General features: G+C 39.8%; 2 protein-coding genes and 1 long non-coding RNA gene across 9 annotated transcripts in view; 1 reads left to right on the top strand and 2 right to left on the bottom strand.

Moving 5' to 3' along the window:
* Nucleotides 1-15,567, bottom strand: part of cc2d2a (coiled-coil and C2 domain containing 2A) — a 97,594-nt gene extending 82,027 nt beyond the window's left edge. For 4 of the 5 annotated variants that reach the window (XM_061888219.1, XM_061888222.1, XM_061888224.1 and 1 more), the window contains exons 1-5: nt 15,333-15,567; nt 15,168-15,246; nt 6,114-6,167; nt 5,950-6,033; nt 5,780-5,891 (exon numbers count right to left, since the gene is read on the bottom strand). In XM_061888219.1, coding sequence (XP_061744203.1) covers nt 5,780-5,891; nt 5,950-6,033; nt 6,114-6,167; nt 15,168-15,246; nt 15,333-15,346 — 343 coding nt within the window. In that variant the 5' untranslated portion in view covers nt 15,347-15,567. The remainder of the gene's footprint in view (nt 1-5,779; nt 5,892-5,949; nt 6,034-6,113; nt 6,168-15,167; nt 15,247-15,332) is intronic. The other variant, XM_061888220.1, reaches the window with a different exon arrangement.
* LOC133543575 (uncharacterized) overlaps nt 5,791-23,551 on the top strand; it is a 23,171-nt gene continuing 5,410 nt past the window's right edge. Inside the window, exons 1-2 of the long non-coding RNA XR_009804411.1 lie at nt 5,791-6,087; nt 6,242-6,365. This is a non-coding gene — a long non-coding RNA (uncharacterized LOC133543575). The remainder of the gene's footprint in view (nt 6,088-6,241; nt 6,366-23,551) is intronic.
* The window catches only part of LOC133543573 (complement C1q tumor necrosis factor-related protein 7), a 14,989-nt gene continuing 13,986 nt past the window's right edge, over nt 22,549-23,551 (bottom strand). For 2 of the 3 annotated variants that reach the window (XM_061888228.1, XM_061888229.1), the window contains 2 exons: nt 22,935-23,425; nt 22,549-22,858 (listed from right to left, as the gene is read on the bottom strand). In XM_061888228.1, coding sequence (XP_061744212.1) covers nt 22,715-22,858; nt 22,935-23,425 — 635 coding nt within the window. In that variant the 3' untranslated portion in view covers nt 22,549-22,714. Of the gene's footprint in view, nt 23,426-23,551 lie in introns of all 3 variants that reach the window. The other variant, XM_061888230.1, reaches the window with a different exon arrangement.

Genomic DNA, 23,551 nt, shown 5'->3' with positions numbered 1-23,551 from the left:
ATGCAAACAATAGCATGCTAGCAAGCTAACTTAAGCATGCTAACTTTTTCATCTAATTTTACACTTTTTTCTCTATTTCCGCAGCCATACACCTTGCAGCCGTGTTACTTGAAATGTGAGACAAGCTAACTGTTAACATGCGAATATTAGCATGGTGGCATACTAACATTAACATGCTAACTTTACGTTTGTTTCTCTAATTAGACAGCCATACACATTACAGTTATACAACTCGGTATGTGACACATGTTAACTGATAGTATGCCAACGTTAGCTTGCTAGCATGCTAAATTTAACATGCTAACTTTTTGAGCTCTTTTTGCAACCGTTTACCCTAGTCATATAACATGCTGCATGACACTTGCTAACCCTTAGCATGCAAACAATAGCATGCTAGCAAGCTAACTTAAGCATGCTAACTTTTTCATCTAATTTTACACTTTTTTCTCTATTTTCGCAGCCATACACCTTGCAGCCGTGTTACTTGAAATGTGAGACAAGCTAACTGTTAACATGCGAATATTAGCATGGTGGCATACTAACATTAACATGCTAACTTTACGTTTGTTTCTCTAATTAGACAGCCATACACATTACAGTTATATAACTTGGTATGTGACACATGTTAACTGATAGTATGCCAACGTTAGCTTGCTAGCATGCTAAAATTGGCAACCGTTCACCCCAGAGTCACATAACAAACGATAGCATGCTAGGAAACTCACTTAAGCATGCTAACTTATTCATCTAATTTTACACTTTTTCCCAATTTCCGTATGACACTTGTTAACTGCCAGCATGCGAATATTAGCATGGTGGCATACTAACATTAACATGCTAACTTTACGTTTGTTTCTCTAATTAGACAGCCATACACATTACAGTTATACAACTCGGTATGTGACACATGTTAACTGATAGTATGCTAACGTTAGCTTGCTAGCATGCTAAATTTAACATGCTAACTTTTTGAGCTCTTTTTGCAACCGTTTACCCTAGTCATATAACATGCTGCATGACACTTGTTAACCCTTAGCATGCAAACAATAGCATGCTGGCAAGCTAACTTAAGCATGCTAACTTTTTCATCTAATTTGACACTTTTTTCTCTATTTCCGCAGCCATACACCTTGCAGCCGTGTTACTTGAAATGTGAGACAAGCTAACTGTTAACATGCGAATATTAGCATGGTGGCATACTAACATTAACATGCTAACTTTACGTTTGTTTCTCTAATTAGACAGTCATACACATTACAGTTATATAACTCGGTATGTGACACATGTTAACTGATAGTATGCTAACGTTAGCTTGCTAGCATGCTAAATTTAACATGCTAACTTTTTGAGCTCTTTTTGCAACCGTTTACCCTAGTCATATAACATGCTGCATGACACTTGTTAACCCTTAGCATGCAAACAATAGCATGCTAGCAGGCTAACTTAAGCATGCTAACTTTTTCATCTAATTTGACACTTTTTTCTCTATTTCCGCGGCCATACACCTTGCAGCCGTGTTACTTGAAATGTGAGACAAGCTAACTGTTAACATGCGAATATTAGCATGGTGGCATACTAACATTAACCTGCTAACTTTACGTTTGTCTCTCTAATTAGACAGCCATACACATTACAGTTATATAACTTGGTATGTGACACATGTTAACTGATAGTATGCTAACGTTAGCTTGCTAGCATGCTAAATTTAACATGCTAACTTTTTGAGCTCTTTTTGCAACCGTTTACCCTAGTCATATAACATGCTGCATGACACTTGTTAACCCTTAGCATGCAAACAATAGCATGCTAGCAAGCTAACTTAAGCATGCTAACTTTTTCATCTAATTTGACACTTTTTTCTCTATTTCCGCAGCCATACACCTTGCAGCCGTGTTACTTGAAATGTGAGACAAGCTAACTGTTAACATGCGAATATTAGCATGGTGGCATACTAACATTAACATGCTAACTTTACGTTTGTTTCTCTAATTAGACAGTCATACACATTACAGTTATATAACTCGGTATGTGACACATGTTAACTGATAGTATGCTAACGTTAGCTTGCTAGCATGCTAAATTTAACATGCTAACTTTTTGAGCTCTTTTTGCAACCGTTTACCCTAGTCATATAACATGCTGCATGACACTTGTTAACCCTTAGCATGCAAACAATAGCATGCTAGCAGGCTAACTTAAGCATGCTAACTTTTTCATCTAATTTGACACTTTTTTCTCTATTTCCGCGGCCATACACCTTGCAGCCGTGTTACTTGAAATGTGAGACAAGCTAACTGTTAACATGCGAATATTAGCATGGTGGCATACTAACATTAACCTGCTAACTTTACGTTTGTCTCTCTAATTAGACAGCCATACACATTACAGTTATATAACTCGGTATGTGACACTTGTTAACTGATAGTATGCTAACGTTAGCTTGCTAGCATGCTAAATTTAACATGCTAACTTTTTGAGCTCTTTTTGCAACCGTTTACCCTAGTCATATAACATGCTGCATGACACTTGTTAACCCTTAGCATGCAAACAATAGCATGCTAGCAGGCTAACTTAAGCATGCTAACTTTTTCATCTAATTTGACACTTTTTTCTCTATTTCCGCGGCCATACACCTTGCAGCCGTGTTACTTGAAATGTGAGACAAGCTAACTGTTAACATGCGAATATTAGCATGGTGGCATACTAACATTAACCTGCTAACTTTACGTTTGTCTCTCTAATTAGACAGCCATACACATTACAGTTATATAACTTGGTATGTGACACATGTTAACTGATAGTATGCTAACGTTAGCTTGCTAGCATGCTAAATTTAACATGCTAACTTTTTGAGCTCTTTTTGCAACCGTTTACCCTAGTCGTATAACATGCTGCATGACACTTGTTAACCCTTAGCATGCAAACAATAGCATGCTAGCAAGCTAACTTAAGCATGCTAACTTTTTCATCTAATTTGACACTTTTTTCTCTATTTCCGCATCCATACATCTTGCAGCCGTGTTACTTGAAATGTGAGACAAGCTAACTGTTAACATGCGAATATTAGCATGGTGGCATACTAACATTAACATGCTAACTTTACGTTTGTTTCTCTAATTAGACAGTCATACACATTACAGTTATATAACTTGGTATGTGACACATGTTAACTGATAGTATGCTAACGTTAGCTTGCTAGCATGCTAAATTTAACATGCTAACTTTTTGAGCTCTTTTTGCAACCGTTTACCCTAGTCATATAACATGCTGCATGACACTTGTTAACCCTTAGCATGCAAACAATAGCATGCTGGCAAGCTAACTTAAGCATGCTAACTTTTTCATCTAATTTGACACTTTTTTCTCTATTTCCGCGGCCATACACCTTGCAGCCGTGTTACTTGAAATGTGAGACAAGCTAACTGTTAACATGCGAATATTAGCATGGTGGCATACTAACATTAACATGCTAACTTTACGTTTGTTTCTCTAATTAGACAGCCATACACATTACAGTTATATAACTTGGTATGTGACACATGTTAACTGATAGTATGCTAACGTTAGCTTGCTAGCATGCTAAATTTAACATGCTAACTTTTTGAGCTCTTTTTGCAACCGTTTACCCTAGTCATATAACATGCTGCATGACACTTGTTAACCCTTAGCATGCAAACAATAGCATGCTAGCAAGCTAACTTAAGCATGCTAACTTTTTCATCTAATTTGACACTTTTTTCTCTATTTCCGCAGCCATACACCTTGCAGCCGTGTTACTTGAAATGTGAGACAAGCTAACTGTTAACATGCGAATATTAGCATGGTGGCATACTAACATTAACATGCTAACTTTACGTTTGTTTCTCTAATTAGACAGTCATACACATTACAGTTATATAACTCGGTATGTGACACATGTTAACTGATAGTATGCTAACGTTAGCTTGCTAGCATGCTAAATTTAACATGCTAACTTTTTGAGCTCTTTTTGCAACCGTTTACCCTAGTCATATAACATGCTGCATGACACTTGTTAACCCTTAGCATGCAAACAATAGCATGCTAGCAGGCTAACTTAAGCATGCTAACTTTTTCATCTAATTTGACACTTTTTTCTCTATTTCCGCGGCCATACACCTTGCAGCCGTGTTACTTGAAATGTGAGACAAGCTAACTGTTAACATGCGAATATTAGCATGGTGGCATACTAACATTAACCTGCTAACTTTACGTTTGTCTCTCTAATTAGACAGCCATACACATTACAGTTATATAACTTGGTATGTGACACACGTTAACTGATAGTATGCTAACGTTAGCTTGCTAGCATGCTAAATTTAACATGCTAACTTTTTAAGCTCTTTTTGCAACCGTTTACCCTAGTCGTATAACATGCTGCATGACACTTGTTAACCCTTAGCATGCAAACAATAGCATGCTAGCAAGCTAACTTAAGCATGCTAACTTTTTCATCTAATTTGACACTTTTTTCTCTATTTCCGCAGCCATACACCTTGCAGCCGTGTTACTTGAAATGTGAGACAAGCTAACTGTTAACATGCGAATATTAGCATGGTGGCATACTAACATTAACATGCTAACTTTACGTTTGTTTCTCTAATTAGACAGCCATACACATTACAGTTATATAACTTGGTATGTGACACATGTTAACTGATAGTATGCCAACGTTAGCTTGCTAGCATGCTAAATTTAACATGCTAACTTTTTGAGCTCTTTTTGCAACCGTTTACCCTAGTCATAAAACATGCTGCATGACACTTGTTAAGCCTTAGCATGCAAACAATAGCATGCTAGCAAGCTAACTTAAGCATGCTAACTTTTTCGTCTAATTTGACACTTTTTTCTCTATTTCCGCAGCCATACACCTTGCAGCCGTGTTACTTGAAATGTGAGACAAGCTAACTGTTAACATGCGAATATTAGCATGGTGGCATACTAACATTAACATGCTAACTTTACGTTTGTTTCTCTAATTAGACAGCCATACACATTACAGTTATACAACTCGGTATGTGACACATGTTAACTGATAGTATGCCAACGTTAGCTTGCTAGCATGCTAAATTTAACATGCTAACTTTTTGAGCTCTTTTCGCAACCGTTTACCCTAGTCATATAACATGCTGCATGACACTTGTTAACCCTTAGCATGCAAACAATAGCATGCTAGCAAGCTAACTTAAGCATGCTAACTTTTTCATCTAATTTGACACTTTTTTCTCTATTTCCGCATCCATACATCTTGCAGCCGTGTTACTTGAAATGTGAGACAAGCTAACTGTTAACATGCGAATATTAGCATGGTGGCATACTAACATTAACATGCTAACTTTACGTTTGTTTCTCTAAATAGACAGTCATACACATTACAGTTATATAACTCGGTATGTGACACATGTTAACTGATAGTATGCCAACGTTAGCTTGCTAGCATGCTAAATTTAACTTGCTAACTTTTTGAGCTCTTTTTGCAACCGTTTACCCTAGTCATATGACATGCTGCATGACACTTGTTAACCCTTAGCATGCAAACAATAGCATGCTAGCAAGCTAACTCAAGCATGCTAACTTTTTCATCTAATTTGACACTTTTTTCTCTATTTCCGCAGCCATACACCTTGCAGCCGTGTTACTTGAAATGTGAGACAAGCTAACTGTTAACATGTTTAACTTAGCATGCTATTGCTATTTGGTACCGGTACCTAAATATTGGTATGGAGACAACCCTAATGATACAATCTAAATCAGTGCTTACCCGTCAGGGATCCAGCTGCAGTCTTCTTGGCTGATCCTTCATCTTCAGCCACTTTGGAGATGTCCTCCACATCTTCAGCAGGGGACCTCAGTGCTGGAGACTCTTCTAGAAGCTAGCAGACAACAAGAATTCAAACTGTGGTTAGTCAGTACTATCTACTAAGGACCAACCTTTTTCTTCCTCATCTGTCTCTGGGTCTTCAAGGAGCGCCTGAGGGTCTCTGCAGGGTCTTCGTGGCTGCTTTGAGGTTCCTGCTGCAGAAGGAGTGAGGTCAGCAGATGGCGGACGTGCACACCGACCACTGGAAGGTAGGAGAAAAAAAGACGACGCTGACCTCCATAGTTGTCGGTGGCGCCTCCTCGCTCACAGCGGCGGACGCGACGAGAGCCTGGAGAGCACAGGGATATTTTTGGTTTCCTAAGTGAGCATGTCGAGTCATGTTGACCGTGTGTTTTGTCCAAGTGTGAAGGAACATGGAGGGAAGAAGAACGTGGAACACAACACGCACAAAGAATGTCCAAATCAGTGAAGAAAAAGAAGTTGGAAGAAGTTGTACTTTTCTTCAGGAATGACACCTCGGATGATGGTGAGGGCATCAATTAGACCGTTAGCATGTTAGCATCAATTTGTATGTCTGAGTACTTTTTGGATGTTCTCCTGCTGCTTGTTATTCAGCCTTCCTGCTACCTTGTACTCACAAAACATGCATGTTATGTACATTGTGTCATTAAAACATGCACGTTATGTATTCTGTGCTGTTGAATCTTTTGCAATTTGTTCAATTAATAATGGAGACGTCAAAGAAGAAAGATGTAGGTGGGAAGCGGTGTATTGCGGCTGCCTTTAGCAACACAAACACAGCCGGTGTTTCCTTGTTTAAATTCCCGAAAGTTGACGGTGAAGCTTTACTATAGAACAGAGCGGTCAAGCGAACATGGTTCTCTACCACATGCCAACCGGCAGGTTTCGGTGAGAAAATTAAGGCAGCTGCGGACTCTCTTGCCTCCTCCAACCGGCCGCCCCCGAACGTGGGATGCTTCCACTGTGGAGGAGGGGGAAAAAACGCTCAGCCCGGCCCGACTGGCTGCCTTCGCTTCGCCTCGTCGAGAAATGTGGCTTCCCTCAGAGACACTGGCGGTCACCACACCCGTGGCCATACCCCTGCGACTTTCAGGTACGACCATATAATCTCACTAAAACACTAGTAACACAATAAGCAGATAAGGGATTTTCCACAATTATCATAGTAAATGTGTCTAATAACATCTGAATCACTCCCACTGCCCTTGCCTTTTTTTTTGTAGTCCTTCACTCTCACTATCCTCATCCACAAATCTTTCATCCTCGTTCAAATTAATGGGGAAATCGTCGCTTTCTCAGTCCGAATCGCTCTCGCTGCTGGTGGACATGATTGTAAACAATGGGAGGATGTGAGGAGCTCTATAACCCGTGACGTCATGCGCACATCGTCTGCTACTTCCGGTACAGGCAAGGCTTTTTTATTAGCGACCAAAAGTTGCGAACTTTATCGTTGATGTTCTCTACTAAATCCTTTCAGCAAAAATATGGCAATATCGCGAAATTATCAAGTATGACACATAGAATGGACCTGCTATCCCCGTTTAAATAAGAAAATATCATTTCAGTAGGCCTTTAAAACATGCATGTTATGTACATTGTGTCATTAAAACATGCACGTTATGTACCTTGTGTCATTAAAACATGCATGTTATGTTCATTGTGTCATTAAAACATGCATGTTATGTACATTGTGTCATTAAAACATGCATGTTATGTTCATTGTGTCATTAAAACATGCACGTTATGTACCTTGTGTCATTAAAACATGCATGTTATGTTCATTGTGTCATTAAAACATGCATGTTATGTACATTGTGTCATTAAAACATGCATGTTATGTTCATTGTGTCATTAAAACATGCATGTTATGTACATTGTGTCATTAAAACATGCATGTTATGTACATAGTGTCATTAAAACATGCATGTTATGTACATTGTGTCATTAAAACATGCATGTTATGTTCATTGTGTCATTAAAACATGCATGTTATGTTCATTGTGTCATTAAAACATGCATGTTATGTACATTGTGTCATTAAAACATGCATGTTATGTTCATTGTGTCATTAAAACATGCATGTTATGTTCATTGTGTCATTAAAACATGCATGTTATGTACATTGTGTCATTAAAACATGCACGTTATGTACCTTGTGTCATTAAAACATGCATGTTATGTTCATTGTGTCATTAAAACATGCCTGTTATGTTCATTGTGTCATTAAAACATGCATGTTATGTACATTGTGTCATTAAAACATGCATGTTATGTACATTGTGTCATTGAAACATGCATGTTATGTTCATTGTGTCATTAAAACATGCATGTTATGTTCATTGTGTCATTAAAACATGCATGTTATGTACATTGTGTCATTAAAACATGCATGTTATGTTCATTGTGTCATTAAAACATGCATGTTATGTTCATTGTGTCATTAAAACATGCATGTTATGTACATAGTGTCATTAAAACATGCATGTTATGTTCATTTTGTCATTAAAACATGCATGTTATGTACATTGTGTCATTAAAACATGCATGTTATGTACATTATGTCATTAAAACATGCATGTTATGTACATTGTGTCATGAAACATGCATGTTATGTACATAGTGTCATCAAAACAAGCATGTTATGTACATAGTGTCATCAAAACATGCATGTTATGTACATAGTGTCATCAAAACATGCATGTTATGTACATAGTGTCATTAAAACATGCATGTTATGTTCATTGTGTCATTAAAACATGCATGTTATGTACATTGTGTCATTAAAACATGCATGTTATGTTCATTGTGTCATTAAAACATGCATGTTATGTTCATTGTGTCATTAAAACATGCATGTTATGTTCATTGTGTCATTAAAACATGCATGTTATGTTCATTGTGTCATTAAAACATGCATGTTATGTTCATTGTGTCATTAAAACATGCATGTTATGTTCATTGTGTCATTAAAACATGCATGTTATGTACATTGTGTCATTAAAACATGCATGTTATGTTCATTGTGTCATTAAAACATGCATGTTATGTTCATTGTGTCATTAAAACATGCATGTTATGTTCATTGTGTCATTAAAACATGCATGTTATGTTCATTGTGTCATTAAAACATGCATGTTATGTTCATTGTGTCATTAAAACATGCATGTTATGTTCATTGTGTCATTAAAACATGCATGTTATGTACATTGTGTCATTAAAACATGCACGTTATGTACCTTGTGTCATTAAAACATGCATGTTATGTTCATTGTGTCATTAAAACATGCATGTTATGTTCATTGTGTCATTAAAACATGCACGTTATGTTCATTGTGTCATTAAAACATGCATGTTATGTACATTGTGTCATGAAACATGCATGTTATGTACATAGTGTCATCAAAACAAGCATGTTATGTACATAGTGTCATCAAAACATGCATGTTATGTACATAGTGTCATTAAAACATGCATGTTATGTTCATTGTGTCATTAAAACATGCATGTTATGTACATTGTGTCATTAAAACTTGCATGTTATGTACATAGTGTCATTAAAACATGCATGTTATGTACATTGTGTCATTAAAACATACATGTTATGTACATTGTGTCATTAAAACATGCATGTTATGTACATTGTGTCATTAAAACATTCATGTTATGTACATTGTGTCATTAAAACATGCCTGTTATGTTCATTGTGTCATTGAAACATGCATGTTATGTTCATTGTGTCATTAAAACATGCATGTTATGTTCATTGTGTCATTAAAACATGCATGTTATGTTCATAGTGTCATTAAAACATGCATGTTATGTTCATTGTGTCATTAAAACATGCATGTTATGTACATTGTGTCATTAAAACATGCATGTTATGTTCATAGTGTCATTAAAACATGCATGTTATGTACATTGTGTCATTAAAACATGCATGTTATGTTCATTGTGTCATTAAAACATGCATGTTATGTTCATTGTGTCATTAAAACATGCATGTTATGTACATAGTGTCATTGAAACATGCATGTTATGTACATTGTGTCATTAAAACATGCATGTTATGTACATAGTGTCATTAAAACATGCATGTTATGTACATTGTGTCATTAAAACATACATGTTATGTACATAGTGTCATTAAAACATGCATGTTATGTACATTGTGTCATTAAAACATACATGTTATGTACATAGTGTCATTAAAACATGCATGTTATGTACATTGTGTCATTAAAACATGCATGTTATGTACATAGTGTCATTAAAACATGCATGTTATGTACATAGTGTCATTAAAACATGCATGTTATGTACATAGTGTCATTAAAACATGCATGTTATGTTCATTGTGTCATTAAAACATGCATGTTATGTACATAGTGTCATTAAAACATGCATGTTATGTTCATTGTGTCATTAAAACATGCATGTTATGTTCATTGTGTCATTAAAACATGCATGTTATGTACATAGTGTCATTAAAACATGCATGTTATGTACATTGTGTCATTAAAACATACATGTTATGTACATAGTGTCATTAAAACATGCATGTTATGTACATTGTGTCATTAAAACATACATGTTATGTACATAGTGTCATTAAAACATGCATGTTATGTACATTGTGTCATTAAAACATGCATGTTATGTACATAGTGTCATTAAAACATGCATGTTATGTACATAGTGTCATTAAAACATGCATGTTATGTACATAGTGTCATTAAAACATGCATGTTATGTTCATTGTGTCATTAAAACATGCATGTTATGTACATAGTGTCATTAAAACATGCATGTTATGTTCATTGTGTCATTAAAACATGCATGTTATGTACATAGTGTCATTAAAACATGCATGTTATGTACATAGTGTCGTTAAAACATGCATGTTATTTACATTGTGTCATTAAAACATGCATGTTATGTTCATTGTGTCATTAAAACATGCATGTTATGTACATAGTGTCATTAAAACATGCATGTTATGTTCATTGTGTCATTAAAACATGCACGTTATGTACATAGTGTCATTAAAACATGCATGTTATGTTCATTGTGTCATTAAAACATGCACGTTATGTACATTGTGTCATTAAAACATGCATGTTATGTACAATGTGCCATTAAAACATGCATGTTATGTTCATTGTGTCATTAAAACATGCACGTTATGTACATAGTGTCATAAAAACATGCATGTTATGTACATAGTGTCATTAAAACATGCATGTTATGTACATTGTGTCATTAAAACATGCATGTTATGTACATTGTGTCATTAAAACATGCATGTTATGTACATTGTGTCATTAAAACATGCATGTTATGTTCATTGTGTCATTAAAACATGCATGTTATGTACATAGTGTCATTAAAACATGCATGTTATGTACATTGTGTCATTAAAACATGCATGCTATGTACATTGTGTCATTAAAACATGCATGTTATGTACATAGTGTCATTAAAACATGCATGTTATGTACATTGTGTCATTAAAACATGCATGTTATGTACATTGTGTCATTAAAACATGCATGTTATGTTCATTGTGTCATTAAAGCATGCATGTTATGTTCATAGTGTCATTAAAACATGCATGTTATGTACATTGTGTCATTAAAACATGCATGTTATGTACATTGTGTCATTAAAACATGCATGTTATGTTCATTGTGTCATTAAAACATGCATGTTATGTTCATTGTGTCATTAAAACATGCATGTTATGTACATTGTGTCATTAAAACATGCATGTTATGTTCATTGTGTCATTAAAACATGCACGTTATGTACATTGTGTCATTAAAACATGCATGTTATGTTCATTGTGTCATTAAAACATGCACGTTATGTACATAGTGTCATAAAAACATGCATGTTATGTACATAGTGTCATTAAAACATGCATGTTATGTTCATTGTGTCATTAAAACATGCACGTTATGTACATAGTGTCATAAAAACATGCATGTTATGTACATAGTGTCATTAAAACATGCATGTTATGTACATTGTGTCATTAAAACATGCATGTTATGTTCATTGTGTCATTGAAACCTGCATGTTATGTACATAGTGTCATTGAAACATAAATGTTATGTACATAGTGTCATTAAAACATGCATTTTATGTTCATTGAGTCATTAAAACGTGCATGTTATGTACATTGTAACATTACACACACACACAAACACAACATAACATGCACACATACACAAAAGTGTGCGCACACACACATACATACATACATATAGTGCATATGTATACGTATAAGTATATACATATATATTCATACACATATATATACACATACATAGTACACACACACACACACACACACACACACACACACACACACATACATACATATATATATATACATCGAGCATACATAGTACACATACATACATACATACATACATATGTATATACTATATATATATATACACACACACACGCAAACACACATGTATGTATACATATATACACATATGTATGTTATATATTAGGGCTGCGAATCTTTGTGTGTCCCACGTTTCGATTCAATATCGATTCTCGGGGTCGCGATTCGATAATATATATCGATTTTTTCGATTCAAGGCAATTATCGATTCAAAAACGATATTTTTCCAATTCAAAACGATTCTGTATTCATTCCATATATAGGATTTCAGCAGGATCTACCCCAGTCTGCTGACATGCTAGCAGCGTAGTAGATTTTTTTAAAAGATTTTATAATTGTAAAGGACAATGTTTTATCAACTGATTGCAACTTATTTTATCTTTGTGAAAACATTGGACACAGTGTGTTGTCAAGCTTATGAGATGCCATGCAAGTGTAAGCCACTGTGACACTATTGTTCTTTTTTGTTGTTTTTAAAAATGTCTAATGATAATGTCAATGAGGGATTTTTTAATCACTGCTATGCTGAAATTATAACTAATATTCATACTGTTGTTGATATGCATTTTTGTTTCACTACTTTTGGTTTGTTCTGTGTGGTGTTTGTGTCTCCTCTCAATTGCTCTGTTTATTGCAGTTCTGAGTGTTGCTGGGTCAGGTTTGGTTTTGGAATTGCATTGCATTGTTAGGGTATTGCTGTGTATTGTTTTGTTGGATTGATGAAAAAAAAAAATAATTAAAAAAAATATATATTGATTTAAAAAAAAAAAAAAAGAGAATCGATTCTGAATCGCACAACGTATTCGTAATCGATTTTTCCCCAAACCCCTATTATATATACATACACATATATATACACAGATACATATATATGTGTATATACATACATACTAATATATACACACACATACTGTACATATATATATATATATACACACACATACATACATATATATAATGTTTTTGTTATCTATTATGTGTGCATCCTTCAGTGTTTACAGGACACATAGTTCAAGTGTGTACTTTTAGTGTGCATCCTTCAGTCTTTGCAGGGCATAGTTTAAGTGTGTACTTGTAAGTGTGCATCCTTCAGTGTTTACATGACATTGTTTAAGTGTGTGTTTTAAGTTGGCATCCTTCAGTGTTTACATGACATTGTTTAAGTGTGTGTTTTTAAGTGTGCATCCTTCAGTGTTTACAGGACACATAGTTTAAATGTGTACTTTAAGTGTGCATCCTTCAGTGTTTACAGGACACATTGTTTAGGTGTGTACGAGTAAGTGTGCATCCTTCAGTATTTACAGGACACATAGTTTAGGTGTGTACGAGTAAGTGTGCATCCTTCAGTATTTACAGGACATAGTTTTAAGTGTGTACTTGCAGCTGTGCATCCTTCAGTGTTTACAAGACGAGGTTTAAGTATGTACTTGTAAGTGTTCATCCTTCAGTGTTTACAGGACATAGTTTAAGTGTGTACTTGTAAGTGTGCATCCTTCAGTGTTTACAGGACATAGTTTAAGTGTGTACTTGTAAGTGTGCATCCTTCAGTGTTTACAGGACATAGTTTAAGTGTGTACTTGTAAGTGTGCATCATTCAGTGTTTACAGGACATAGTTTAAGTGTGTATATTAAGTGTGCATCCTTCAGTGTTTACAGGACATAGTGTAAGTGTGTACTTTAAGTGTGCACCCTTCAGTGTTTACAGGACATAGTTTAAGTGTGCATCCTTCAGTGTTTACAGGACATAGTTTAAGTGTGCATCCTTCAGTGTTTACAGGACATAGTTTAAGTATGTACTTTAAGTGTGCATCCTTCAGTGTTTACAGGACATAGTTTAAGTGTGTACTTGTAAGAGTGCACCGTTCAGTGTTTACAGGACATAGTTTAAGTGTGTACTTGTAAGTGTGCATCCCTCAGTGTTTAGAGGACATAATTTAAGTATGTACTTTAAGTGTGCATCATTCAGTGTTTACAGGACATAGTTTAAGTGTGTATATTAAGTGTGCATCCTTCAGTGTTTCCAGGACATAGTTTAGGTGTGTACTTGTAAGAGTGCACCTTTCAGTGTTTACAGGACATGGTTTAAATGTGTACTTTAAGTGTGCATCCTTCAGTGTTTACAGGATATGGTTTAAGTGTGCACCCTTCAGTGTTTACAGGACATGGTTTAAGTGTGTACTTGTGTGCATCCTTCAGTGTTTACAGGACATGGTTTAAGTGTATACTTGTAAGTGTGCATCCTTCAGTGTTTACAGGACATAGTTTAAGTGTGTACTTGTAAGTGTGCATCCTTCAGTGTTTACAGGACATGGTTTAGGTGTGTACTTTAAGTGTGCATCCTTCAGTGTCTACAGGATATGGTTTAAGTGTGCACCCTTCAGTGTTTACAGGACATGGTTTAAGTGTGTACTTGTAAGTGTGCATCCTTCAGTGTTTACAGGACATGGTTTAAGTGTGTACTTGTAAGTGTGCATCCTTCAGTGTTTACAGGACATAGTTTAAGTGTGTACTTGTAAGTGTGCATCCTTCAGTGTTTACAGGACATAGTTTAAGTGTGTACTTGTAAGTGTGCATCCTTCAGTGTTTCCAGGACATAGTTTAGGTGTGTACTTGTAAGAGTGCACCTTTCAGTGTTTACAGGACATGGTTTAAGTGTGTACTTTAAGTGTGCATCCTTCAGTGTTTACAGGATATGGTTTAAGTGCGCACCCTTCAGTGTTTACAGGACATGGTTTAAGTGTGTACTTGTAAGTGTGCATCCTTCAGTGTTTACAGGACATAGTTTAAGTGTGCATCCTTCAGTGTTTACAGGACATAGTTTAAGTGTGCATCCTTCAGTGTTTACAGGACATAGTTTAAGTGTGTACTTTAAGTGTGCATCGATCTTACCTGCTCGTCGTCATGTTTGGTTGGAACTAAAGTTTCTTGAAAGGCTCGCCGCTTCTTTCGCAGTTTTTCTCGTATGTCGCTAACGAGAGCAAGAATAGAATGCTGACGTTAATGAAAATATAATTCACAAAGTTTGCAATTTAAACTGCAGCTAGTCTACGTTACCTGGGAGATGCCATGGCGACGGTGGGAGAGGAACACTTCGGACGTTAAAATGTGATCAATACATCGTTACTACTTCAGTCCATTGGTGCTAAATTGTAATGTATTTCCTATAACATATATAAAATATAATAATTCTTGGGGAAACGTAGTTACTATCAAGTTATTCTTGATTTTAACCCGTCAAACATCTTAAGCTACTTAAGTCCCCGGGTCTTCAACAGCCATGTGACGCAGCAGTATTCGGCACTCCAATTGGTCCATGTAGCTGTCTGTCATTAAACAACGTCTACTATTGGTCATTATGGTGACTCAGCACGCCCACAATAGGGCGACTTTATGCTGCTTAGCAACGCGGTAACTGTTTCGCAACCTACCTTGCTACGGAAAGGCGGAAGCTGTACTTGTGAGGAAACATAAACATTTACAGTACTTTACAGTCTATTAACAAACTATGTGTAACTGAGGGATTATACATGTCGCATATACTGTATAAAACTACAAAATAACAAACACGAAGGCTCCAGTTTTACACGAGGACCACTTTATTTCGTTTGTTTTCAAAAATCCGCTCCACCACAACGTGTCAACACTTCCGCTCATATCACCTTCAAAATAAGAGCTCAAGGCATATACTGTATAACGGTTTATAACAGGAACTTAACAACACAAAGAGAAAAGTCCACAGAAATTGTTCACATATGTTTAAACTCATTTCCAACAAAAAACATTTACAGTACTTTATTGTCTATTAATAAAATATGTTTAAACTCATTTGAACATAGACATTTACAGTACTATACTGTACAGCAGGGGTCACCAACGCGGTGCCCGCGGGCTGCCTGGTGCCCGTAAGGACCAGATGAGTTGCCCGTTGGCCTGTTCTAAAAATAGCTCAAATAGCAGCACTTACCAGTGATCTGGCTCTAATTAGAGTCCTTGGCCCATGGCAAAGGACTCCTGTGGAGTCCTTTGCCATGGTCCAAGGACCCTATTGAAACTGCTGTGTTTTATTATTATTCCGCACCTACGCGCTGTAATTTGACCCCCTTAACATGCTTCAAAACTCACCAAATTTGACACACACGTCGGTATAGCAAACCTTCCCAACATATTAAGCAACCAATCCCCCAAAATGAAAATTGCGCTCTAGCGCCCCCTAGGAAAAAAATTACAGACAAAACTGCATGTAACTTCTGTTAGGAATGTCATAGCGACATGAAACAAAAAACTCCTATGTAGGTCTGACTTAGACCCAATTTTCATACACTCACTTCTTTCAGCAAAAATCTACAGGAAGTTGGCAAAAACCCCTTCAAAATGAAATTTTCGTAAAAAATGCAACTTTTGCCTCTTTGCGCTGTAATTTGACCCCCTTTAAAATGCTTCAAAAGTCACCAAACTTGGCGCACACATAAGGACTGGCGAATATTGCGATCTAATGAAAAAAACAAACCCCAAAACTCAAAATTGCGCTCTATCGCCAGTTTTTGAATAAAACACTGAAAAAACTGCTCCTAGGAAGAAAACACTGCTTGTAACTTCCGGTAAGAATGTCGGAGAGACATGAAACAAAAACCTCTATGTAGGTCTCCCTTAGACCTACATTTCATAGATTGACAACCCCCAACCAAATTCAACAGGAAGTTTGCAATCCCCCCTTCAAAACAAAAGTTTTGTAAAAACCGGTCACCTTTCTTCAAACATTATCTCCTCTGGGTGCATTTGTTGTTTTGGCTTCAAACTCGCACAGGAGAGAGATTGAACCCTTCTGATTAAAAGTATTGAACAGAGTTTTGATAAGTTCTCTGGTTTTGATTTTACGCGCCTTCAAAGAACCCCTGTGCAAAGTCTCCTAAAAAATGTCATTTTTGCCTCTTTGAGCTGTTATTTCACCCCCTTAAAATGCTTCTAAACTCACCAAACTTGACACACACAAAAATTGCGATCTGATGAAAAAACCTAACCTCGAAACGCAAAATTGCGCTCTACCGCCCCCCTAGGAATACAACACGGACAAACTGCTCCTAGGAAGAAAACAGACAAAACTGCTTGTAACTTCCGGTAGGAATGTCAGAGAGACATGAAACAAAAAACACTATGTAGGTCTCACTTAGACCTACATTTTAATTATTAACATACTTTAGCAAAAATCAACAGGTAGTTTGATATTTTCACTTCAATACAACAACTGCATTACTTTCACAATGCATTAGATTCTCAAAATAGTGGCTCCAAGGCGTCTTCTAACGCTTATCCGGCCGTGGGTCTCGGGGGCAGCAGCCAAAGGCGGACCCGACCAACGCTGCTTGCAGCTTTAATTTTTAAATTGTATTCATTTACTAGCAAGCTGGTCTCGATTTGCTCGACATTTTTAATTCTAAGAGAGACAAAACTCAAATAGAATTTGAAAATCCAAGAAGACCAGACGGTGGAATCCCCAACAAGTTGTTCGTCCCACCTGACCTCTGATCCAAGGTGTCGGGCTGGGGTCACTCCAGCATTTTCGCATGCCGTCCGGGGTCCACCGCTCGCTATCGTTCATCCGGCGCTTATTCTGGTGGCCATCCATGGAAATCGGCCCTTGCTCCACGTGCGCCCCAAACAAGGCTTACCACAGCGCTCCGGCGGGACTCTTATGCCCCCTATCTGTTCGCCTTGGACTTCATGACCAGATTCCCCAAGTCCCAAGGTAAAACGACTGTGCTAACCATTATGGACAGATTCTCCAAGGCCGCACACTTTTTGTGCCCCTCCACAAGCTTCCCTCCGCCGCTGAGATTGCAGACTTACTCGTCCAGCACACAGTCAGACTTCACGGCATCCCCCAGGACATAATTTCTGACCGTGGTCCCCAGTTCACATCCCGGGTGTGGCAATCATTCTGCAAGGGAATTGGGGCTACAATCAGTCTCACCTGTGGTTACCACCCAATGAGTAATGGACAAGCAGAGAGAGCCAACCAGGGGTTAGAGACCATGCTCCGTTGCGTCGCTGCCCGTCAACCCTCCCACTGGGTGGAGTAGGCCTATAACTCCATGACCAGCTCCGCCACGGGTATGTCCCCGTTCGAATGTTCACTTGGCTACCAACCACCCTTGTTTTCTCAGCAAGTGGTCGAGGCAGCGGTACCCTCCACCCGAGCCCACCTTAAATGCTGCCAGACCATCTGGAAGACTGCTCGGGCTGCCTTATAATGAGTGTACAAAGCCTCATGTCTGAGAGTTCAGAGTTGTCTGAGAGTTCAGAGTGTACCAAACATACAGGAAACGTCCTGACCTCAATTTGGCTCAGTGTGCCAAACACTGCACCTACAGGAAACAGATGCTTGAGCAACAACCAACTTAACAGGAAACTAAGAGTAGTTCCTAGACACGAGACACATAGCAACTGACGTCAGTCAGTAGACTGACCAATCAGATAACTACTGGCACAGTGTATATAAGCTGCTGTACAACAAACTCTCAGACAGATCGCTTTGGGTTTTCCTGGTACTACTGTTCAAGTGTACTATACGATCTCCGCTCTCTGCAGATTGCGTTCAATAAAATACTTCTACTTGACTCAACTTCTGCCTCCTCGAATTGTGTTCCTGCTCCCGGCCCGGGTGGGACGGCACTAAAAATGCGTCTCAACACTTATTAAAGACATCGAACAGGATGCGCCGCAACGCCAACCGACACCGCATCCTGGCACCATCCTGTCGGCCCGGGCAGCAGGTGACGTTACGGGCCAAGGACTTCCGCCTACAGTTACCTTCCCCGAAATTGGCACCCTGCTACGTGGGACCTTTCCCCATTAAACCAGAGTCAATCCTTTCACTGTTATGCTGATGACACCCAACTCTACATGCCCCTAAAGCTGACCAACACGCCGGATTGTAGTCAGCTGGAGGCGTGTCTTAATGAAATTAAACAATGGATGTCCGCTAACTTTTTGCAACTCAACGCCAAAAAAACGGAAATGCTGATTATCGGTCCTGCTAGACACCGAACTCTATTTAATAATACAACTCTAACATTTGACAACCAAACAATTAAACAAGGCGACACGGTAAAGAATCTGGGTATTATCTTCGACCCAACTCTCTCCTTTGAGGCACACATTAAAAGCGTTACTAAAACGGCCTTCTTTCATCTCCGTAATATCGCTAAAATTCGCTCCATTCTGTCCACTAACGACGCTGAGATCATTATCCATGCGTTTGTTACGTCTCGCCTCGACTACTGTAACGTATTATTTTGGGGTCTCCCCATGTCTAGCATTAAAAGATTACAGTTGGTACAAAATGCGGCTGCTAGACTTTTGACAAGAACAAGAAAGTTTGATCACATTACGCCTGTACTGGCTCACCAGCACTGGCTTCCTGTGCACTTAAGATGTGACTTTAAGGTTTTACTACTTACGTATAAAATACTACACGGTCTAGCTCCATCCTATCTTGCCGATTGTATTGTACCATATGTCCCGGCAAGAAATCTGCGTTCAAAGGACTCCGGCTTGTTAGTGATTCCCAAAGCCCAAAAAAAGTCTGCGGGCTATAGAGCGTTTTCCGTTCGGGCTCCAGTACTCTGGAATGCCCTCCCGGTAACAGTTCGAGATGCCACCTCAGTAGAAGCATTTAAGTCTCACCTTAAAACTCATTTGTATACTCTAGCCTTTAAATAAACTCCCTTTTTAGACCAGTTGATCTGCCGTTTCTTTTCTTTTTCTTCTATGTCCCACTCTCCCTTGTGGAAGGGGTCCGGTCCGATCCGGTGGCCATGTACTGCTCGCCTGTGTATCGGCTGGGGACATCTCTGCGATGCTGATCCGCCTCCACTTGGGATGGTTTCCTGCTGGCTCCGCTGTGAACGGGACTCTCGCTGCTGTGTTGGATCCGCTTTGGACTGGACTCTCGCGACTGTGTTGGATCCATTGTGGATTGAACTTTCACAGTATCATGTTAGACCCGCTCGACATCCATTGCTTTCCTCCTCTCCAAGGTTCTCATAGTCATCATTGTCACCGACGTCCCACTGGGTGTGAGTTTTCCTTGCCCTTATGTGGGCCTACCGAGGATGTCGTGGTGGTTTGTGCAGCCCTTTGAGACACTAGTGATTTAGGGCTATATAAGTAAACATTGATTGATTGATTAAATCCTACTGCTGTCTCCCGTCTTCCATAAAGAACCACCAGGTTTTTCACGTGTCTCAGCTAAAACCTGTGTCTGTCAGCCTCCTCCGACCCCCAACTCCTGAGGGTTCGTCGGTAGTATAGGTCGTTGGTCTACCTGGTCTACTGAGAGGGCTATGGACCGGAAGACCGATCCTGAATGCTGGCCTCCTACCTTACAGACTCCTCTCTTCTGGAGGACTTTTACCGTGCCAACCCGGATGCACCCCGTAGCTCGTCGGGAGTCTCGCATAAAGGGGGGGTTACTGTCATCTGTGCGCTCACCTCTAAGCGCTCCTGGGCTGCAAGCTGCACTCACTCTCCAATGAACACACCTGGCACTGATGAGAGGGACGCCTATTCAAACCACCGCGTCCTGAGATCCAGTGCCAGAACGTAGCAACCTGCACATTATACCGTAAGCTCGTCTCAAGCTCCCTCCATCCATCCATCCATCTTCTTCCGCTTATCCGAGGTCGGGTCGCGGGGGCAGCAGCCTAAGCAGGGAAGCCCAGACTTCCCTCTCCCCAGCCACTTCGTCTAGCTCTTCCCGGGGGATCCCGAGGCGTTCCCAGGCCAGCCGGGAGACATAGTCTTCCCAACGGGTCCTGGGTCTTCCCCGTGGCCTCCTACCGGTTGGACGTGCCCTAAACACCTCCCTAGGGAGGCGTTCGGGTGGCATCCTGACCAGATGCCCGAACCACCTCATCTGGCTCCTCTCCATGTGGAGGAGCAGCGGCTTTACTTTGAGTTCCTCTCGGATGGCAGAGCTTCTCACCCTATCTCTAAGGGAGAGACCCAAACTCATTTGGGCCGCTTGTACCCGTGATCTTATCCTTTCGGTCATGACCGAAAGCTCATGACCATAGGTGAGGATGGGAACGTAGATCGACCGGTAAATTGAGAGCTTTGCCTTCCGGCTCAGCTCCTTCTTCACCACAACGGATCGGTACAACGTCCGCATTACTGAAGACACCGCACCGATCCGCCTGTCGATCTCACGATCCACTCTTCCCCCACTCGTGAACAAGACTCCTAGGTACTTGAACTCCTCCACTTGGGGCAGGGTCTCCTCCCCAACCCGGAGATGGCACTCCACCCTTTTCCGGGAGAGAACCATGGACTCGGATTTAGAGGTGCTGATTCTCATTCCGGCCGCTTCACACTCGGCTGCGAACCGATCCAGTGAGAGCTGAAGATCCCGGTCAGATGAAGCCATCAGGACCACATCGTCTGCAAAAAGCAGAGACCTAATCCCGCGGCCACCGAACCGGGACCCCTCAATGCCTTGACTGCGCCTAGAAATTCTGTCCATAAAAGTTATGAACAGAATCGGTGATCTATGTGTTTTCCCTGTGTTGATTGTCGTGTCCTTCCTCGTCCCGCAGTTCCTTGTGTGTAGAAATAGGCCTCTAGCATAAGGAAGCTACTAGAAGAGGCCAAACAAGACACGAGCCTGAGGCTGAGACCAGTTTGTTTTTAAGATGAGACTTAGAAGCATTTAAGTCTCACCTTAAAACTCATCTGTATACTCTAGCCTTTAAATAGACCTCCTTTTTAGACCAGTTGATCTGCCGCTTCTTTTCTTTCTCCTATGTCCCCCCCTCCCTTGTGGTCCGATGACCATGGATGAAGTACTGGCTGTCCAGAGTCAAGACCCAGGATGGACCGCTCGTCGGGACCCAGGATGGACCGCTCGCCTGTATCGGTTGGGGACATCTCTACGCTGCTGATCCGCTTGAGATGGTTTCCTGTGGACGGGACTCTCGCTGCTGTCTTGGATCCGCTTTGAACTGAACTCTCGCGGCTGTGTTGGAGCCACTATGGATTGAACTTTCACAGTATCATGTTAGACCCGCTCGACATCCATTGCTTTCGGGGGGGGTTGCCCACATCTGAGGTCCTCTCCAAGGTTTCGCATAGTCAGCATTGTCACTGGCGTCCCACTGGGTGTGAGTTTTCCTTGCCCTTTTGTGGGTTCTTCCGAGGATGTCGTAGTCGTAATGATTTGTGCAGTCCTTTGAGACATTTGTGATTTGGGTCTATATAAATAAACATCGATTGATTGATGAAACACATTTTATTTAACTTGCTGGTGTTCTTACTAAAATGATCATTCTGGCTTCTAAAATAACGTAGGTCATATGAAGATATATGTCATAGTAAATAATAATAATAATAATGTATTAGATTTATATAGCGCTTTTCTATCAACCAGATAGGACATGATCTCACATCATCATGAATATAAGATGTGATTGGGGGTTTTGGATAGAACAACCCACAGAATTCCCAGAATCCTTAGCGGTGTTGTCAGGGTGCGACGTCCTCTGCCATGGCGTCCAATAAGTTGGCGTCAGCGTAGAGCAGGAAGCCTGAAAACAAACTGTCAGCCCAGCTCTGGTCGGCAAATAAACCGTTCTGGTCGTGGTAGAAGACCTCCATCCACACCTGGTCGTCAGGATCCAGGTGTATCAGCGTGGAGCCAGAAGCCACGTCGTGGTTTCCCGTGTTGGCGTCGAAGGTCTTGAGGCGATACTGGCCGTTGTGCATCAGGGCGATGGCCAGGTGTTTGTTGGCCAGTGTGACGTGGTAGGAGAAGTAGTAAATGCCCGGGTAGGCACACCTGAACTTGCCCGTCTGGGGGGTGTAGTGGCCGCCCTGGTTGAAGAGCACCTTGTTGAACTTGATGGGCGTGTTCTCGGCGGGGTAGCTGCTGGTGATGCCAGCTGAGAACGCTGACTTGGGAGCCGTGTCGCCGCATCGGCATTTTCCCGCGGTGCCGGCGGTCCCGCGTTGGCCCTTTTGTCCTTTCTCGCCGTCACGGCTAGCGCCCGGCGGGCCCGCCTCACCGGTCTGTCCCGCAGGTCCTCGTTTACCTGCAGGGCCACGCCCACCTCGCTCGCCAAGCTTACCTGTCGGCCCGACTCTGCCTTTCACACCTGAAACACGAAAATAGATGTTTTACTAATGGTACATTTCTATTGGGATATTTACAAACTGTACTAATGGTATATTAGTAATGGTATATTTAATAATGGTGTATTAGTAATGGTATATTTAATAAT

Source organism: Nerophis ophidion, linkage group LG26 (assembly GCF_033978795.1).
Source record: "Nerophis ophidion isolate RoL-2023_Sa linkage group LG26, RoL_Noph_v1.0, whole genome shotgun sequence".
NCBI classification, from domain to species: domain Eukaryota; kingdom Metazoa; phylum Chordata; class Actinopteri; order Syngnathiformes; family Syngnathidae; genus Nerophis; species Nerophis ophidion.
This window is presented reverse-complemented; position numbering and strand designations above follow the sequence as displayed.